Source organism: Chiloscyllium plagiosum, chromosome 5 (genome assembly GCF_004010195.1).
Source record: "Chiloscyllium plagiosum isolate BGI_BamShark_2017 chromosome 5, ASM401019v2, whole genome shotgun sequence".
Classification (NCBI taxonomy): Eukaryota; Metazoa; Chordata; class Chondrichthyes; order Orectolobiformes; family Hemiscylliidae; genus Chiloscyllium; species Chiloscyllium plagiosum.
The window spans coordinates 39,988,543-39,994,356 of NC_057714.1; the positions used below are offsets into that span (position 1 = coordinate 39,988,543).

General features: G+C 39.9%; 1 protein-coding gene across 1 annotated transcript in view; it reads left to right on the forward strand.

Annotated features, from left to right (window-relative positions):
* Positions 1–5,814, forward strand: part of LOC122550244 (collagen alpha-1(XXVIII) chain-like) — a 238,294-nt gene that overhangs the window by 126,208 nt on the left and 106,272 nt on the right. Inside the window, exon 15 of the mRNA XM_043691001.1 lies at positions 2,428–2,496. Within this exon, the coding sequence (XP_043546936.1) occupies positions 2,428–2,496 (69 nt within the window). The remainder of the gene's footprint in view (positions 1–2,427; positions 2,497–5,814) is intronic.

A 5,814-nucleotide genomic window follows, 5' to 3' on the forward strand; every position in this document is an offset into this window, starting at 1 on the left:
CATGTCTAAGATGAAGATGAAAGTATAATGTATGCTTTTTATCCTCTCCACACATCTTTCCATCTTTCTAAGATTTCATATTTTGAGGAAATCTGAACTGACTTATTTTGCTAAAGGAAGGAAGAAAGAAAGATAGAAATAACAAAGGAACAAATATATTTATACTTATTTACATTTTCAACTTTTCACATTTTTATAGTGAGATCTGACCTCACTATAAGTTTGAAAATAAGTTTGAAATCTCTAGCTTAAGGCTGCATATTTTCAGGAACTATTATTTTTAAGATGAGTGGAGAAAATTTTTTTAAAAAGACTTGTGCAATTGTTTTTACATAGAGAGTGGTTTGTGTGTGGAATGAACTTCCAGAGAAAGTGGTGAATGTGGATACAGTTACAACTTTTAAAAGACATTTTGATAAGTACATTCATGGATAAGAAATTTTGGAAGGTACAGGCCAAGTGCAGGCAGGTGGGACTGGTTTAGTTTGGGATCATTGTCAACATGGACTTGTTGGACCAAAGAGTCTGTTTCAGTGTTGTATGACTATATGACTATTGTATGGAAGCAAGCAAAATAATGGTTGCTATTGTACTGTGATGATTGTTAAAGTAAAATTTGAGATTGAGACTTGAGTTGCAGTGAAAAACGTAATAACTGGCTTGTTAAAGTTTTGCAGCTTTGTGCTGATTTATAATGGAAATCCATTAGCTATAACCTCATCAGTCTGTGTTTATTATAGTGGTTTGTAGGAGTGTGCATAGAGGGTTGGTAATTATTGAGGATTTTGATGAAGATCACCCTTCCAAGGGTGATCAGCCTGGGATCATGGCTCACATTGATACCAATGACTTAGGTCAGGATGAGGATGAGATTCTGTAAGCAGATATCAGGGAGCTAAGTATGGCAATAAATGCCAAGGCCTCAAAAGCAGTAATCTCAGGTTTACTACCAGTCCCACACACTGCTCAGCATAAAAATGAGAACTGAGAATTTGAACATGTTACTGAAACGCTGGTCTATGAGGGTTGTCATCAGATTTTTGGGACATTGGGACTGTTCTAGAAAAGGATGGAATCTGTCCAAGCCAGTTGTTCTACATGTGAACAGGACCAATAGCAACACTCACCACAGCAACAACATACCCCATAAAACCAATAGCACCCATGAACCAGCAGATTGGATGAACAGTAAACACTTGTACATTAGACAGCATGAGTATTTTAAGGATTGTGTGCAATGCATGTGTGGGAACAGAAGAAATTGGTACTGTGTAGAACAAAGAGCTTTTTGTTCATGTACGATCATTTTCTGTATGTACTATGTCACTTTCAAATCACAGCACACATTTTTTTGCTTTTTATGAAGATGGGTTGTTTGTATGAATGTCTTTGTACACTGTGGATTCCAATGTTAACGAGACCTCTGGTATCAGTATATATTCATTTAGGTACTAGGCAGTAGCCATTTTATACACCGCCTTGAAGAGTCCTTTTGCCAGGGCCTGCATGTTAGGTCCCAGTGATCACTGATCTCAGTGCCCTGAATTCCAGAACTGCTCAGGGGTCACTGGTCATAGAACATAGAACATAGAAGAATACAGCGCAGTACAGGCCCTTTGGCCCTCGATGTTGCGCCATCCAAGCCCACCTAACCTACACTAGCCCACTATCCTCCATATGCCTATCCAATGCCCGCTTAAATGCCCATAATGAGGGAGAGTCCACCACTGCTATTGGCAGGGCATTCCATGAACTCACGACTCGCTGAGTAAAGAACCTACCCCTAACATCTGTCCTATACCTACCCCCCTTAATTTAAAGCTATGCCCCCTTGTAATAGCTGACTCCATATGTGGAAAAAGATTCTCACTGTCGACCCTATCTAAACCTTCTTTTCTCCAATGAAAACAACCCCAAGTGCCTCAGCCTTTCCTTTCCAGGGACTGCTGCTCCCCAGGTTGGCTGACCAACTCTGGGAGGCAAGACATACCACCTCAGGAGGTCAGAAGCCACAACCTCAGACAAATAGTTGGCTGAACCATCTAAAATAGAGTCCTTCGAGCAGAAGTGCTCCACCCCCACAACATTGCAGCAGTGGATGGGCCCACAGCCTCCACGTCAAATCACAGACTAAGCTGTAGTTCTACAACATTTGTTATTCTTGAGATCAACGTCATCCACTTGAGGTAGTTTAAGGCCCTTGATCTCTGTTAATGGGAGATTTAATTTACAAGTCTGAGTTAGCTATTCCTTTGTAATACTGGGTTAAAAAAAACACAAAAATAACTGTCACCTGCTTATCCTCTCATGCAGTGATAGTTCATGCTAGTCATAAGGATTTGATAAGAAAATTTGATTAAAATGGGAATATATTAATTAACAATGTATTGAAATTCTAAAAATCTTGTTTTTTGTTTTACTTAATAGGGGGAACAAGGTCCCTCAGGACCTCCTGGACCAAGAGGTTCAAGAGGAGAAGGTATACCTGGTGCAAAGGTACAGGATAAAACAACATTCTTTTACTTACATAGATCATGTCATTCCCAGCATTAGGAGAGCCTGAGTTACTCTAGCGAGAACAACTGAAAATGTAAATTCTCACCTCTACCCTCAATCCCTCAGTTCTGCAAGGGCATGTCACAAGAGTCACATTTAGTAGCTGAAGAATATCTTATGATATTGACAGTTTGTGTGACCATTTTCAAATTGCCTGAATCCTCCCTGATCAAATGCTTTCAAGTTTTATTGGAAATCATGTTAGCATAAGCAGAATTCAACTTCCCCAAGTTCTGGTAATGTTCTCACACCTTTCAATATCTAATTTTATGCTTGTTGTTAATTTAATTGGAATTGTCCCACATTAGAATTGCTAGATCGGCAAACATGATTAAGACTTGTTGTAGTTAAAGCTAACTGTCCCTTACAAAGCTCGAAGCAAATGAATCTGTAGAAACTTATATTAATGATGTATAATTCACTATTAGACTAATGAGATATATTATGTAGAAATGTAACGAAGTTACAGCACAAGAGCAGACTATTCAGTCCCAACAGCTCATATCACCAAATAGCCTCTTCTAATCACTTTTACCAATCCATATCCATTGAACCCAAGTTCTCAGCTCCTTCATCCACCCAGTAAATCTAATCTTGAATTTTGACATAATTTCTGCCTCAACTACTAACCCTGCAAATATATTTTGCGATCTGACATCTGCCTATATAAGGAGCTGTCTCTGGTCTTTGTACTAAACCTCTTAGAAAAGGAATTGTATCTATGGTCACTTCACTCTTGACCCATCAATCACTGGAAGTAGTCTACTTTTATATTTTTGCATACCAATATCCTTGTGGATTCTCCTTCCCCTTCACTTTCCTATGGCCATGTCATTCTTCAAATCTTCTCTATTTGCCATATTTTAACAGCCCCTGAGACATTTACATCTTTGACTGTAACTAACCAGTCCTCAGAAAAGGCTTCAGCTTCACTTCATTGAATTCTACCTCAATATAGTTAAAAATTACATAACACCAGGTTATAGTCCAACAGGTTAATTTGGAAGCACTAGCTTTCAGAGCATTGCTCCTTCAAGTCATTAAGAAGCAGGACCATAACACACAGAATTTATGGCAAATGATTATAGTGTCAGGAAAGTAAAATGATATATTTAACAAAACTAGATAGTTGTTAAGTCTTTCATCTTTTAGAATGGTAAAAATCACACAACACCAGGTTGTAGTCCAACAGATTTAATTGGAAGCACACTAGCTTTCGGAGCATCGCTCCTTCATTGGGTGGTTGTGGAGTACACAGTTGTAATACACAGAATTTATAGCAAAAGTTTACAGTGTGATGTAACTGAAATTATACATTGAAAAATACCTTGATTGTTTGTTAAGTCTCTCATCTGTTAAAATGACCATGAGCGTTCCACTTCTTTCATATGTAAATCACAAAAACCTTTTTTAAAAGTTTCTGTAACAATTGCTGTTACAGTTAACCTGAGAATGTAACTTTTAAAAAAAGTTTTGTGATTTACATATGAAGGAAGTGAAACTAACACGGCCATTCTAACAGATGAGAGACTTAACAAACAAACAAGGTATTTTTCAATGTATAATTTCAGTTACATCACACTGTAAACTTTTGCTATAAATTCTGTGTAGTACAATTGTGTCCTCGACAACCACCCGATGAAGGAGCAGTGCTCCGAAAGCTAGTTCTTCTAATTAAACCTGTTGGACTATAACCTGGTGTTGTGTGATTTTTAACTTTGTACACCCCAGTCCAACACCAGCATCTTCAAATCATGATCTTTTAGAATGGGTTCCAGGTTTCAGTTCATTAATATGTAAATCCCAGAACTACTTTTAAGTCACATTCTTAAGATAACTTAAGGTTTTATTAAAAGAAAGGTGACATCTCAGCTCACACAATGTATTAAAGGTGTGAGGTCAGAATCCGTCTGTCTCCCAATCTTGGGTCTGACTGATTCTATTTCCAAAGTGGAATTTACAAAACATTATATGGATTGACTGTCTGCATTGTCTACCAGCAGGTTGTACATTTTTGAGCAAAATAAAATGTTTCTGCAAATATAATTCTGCAAATACAATTCACCCCATAGACTTATATGTGCGTGTGTCTGCAGGAGAGAGAGAGAGAGAGAGTGAGTGTGTGCATATGGGTGTGTGCGTGTGAGTGTGAGTGCACACGAGAGAGTGTGTGTTTGCATGTGTGCAAGCTCGATAAAGTGTGTGTGTGTGACTGTGATGGGGTATAAGCCTGTGAGAGGGTGCGTGCATGCATGTGAGTGTGGGGGGAGTGTATGTGTGTGTGTATGAGAGAGAGTGTGTGTATGAGAAGGGGTCTGCGTGAGTGTGTGAGTATGTAAGAGTACGTGTATGAGTGAGTATATAGTGCAGTGGGGTCACCTGTAGTGTGACATGAAACCAAGGTCCCAGTTGAGGTCATCCTCATTGGTACTGAAACTTGGCTATCAGCCTCTACTCAGCCACTCTGCATTGTTGCCTGGCCCGAACTTTGCAAAGTGACTGAGCAGAGGCTGATGGACAAGTTCGGTATCCATAAAGATGACCTCAACCGGGACCTTGGTTTCATGTCACACAACAGGTGACCCCACTGCACAATGTACAGGAAAGCCACACACACAGACCAAGTCCTAAACTATGAAAGTAACCACCCCAACGCACACAAACGAAGCTGCATCAGGACACTATTCAAAAGGGCCACAACACACTGCAGTACACCAGGACTGCAAAAAGAAGAAGAGGAACACCTATACAAGGTATTCGCCAAAAACGGATACCCGCGCAACTTCATCAACAGATGCCTAAGAGAAAGACCACGGAACGAGGACATACCACAACCAAAAGGACTAGCCAAACTACCATCCATCAGGAGCATCTCAGAACTGACAGCCAGACTACTGCGACCCCTAGGACTCATAACGGCACACAAACCAACAGCCACGCTCAGACAACAACTCACCAGAACAAAGGACCCGATACCCAACATGAGCAAAACTAATACCATGCAAGGACTGCACAAAACACTACATAGGACAAACAGGAAGACAGCTAACAATCCACATACATGAACATCAACTAGCCACGAAACAACACGACCAGCTATCCTTAGTAGCCACACACGCAGACAACAAGCAACATGAATTCGACTGGAACAACACTACTATCATAGGGCAAGCCAGACAGACTACAGCCAGGGAATTCCTAGAGGCATGGCATTCATCCACAAACTCCATCAACAAACACATAGACCTGGACCCAATA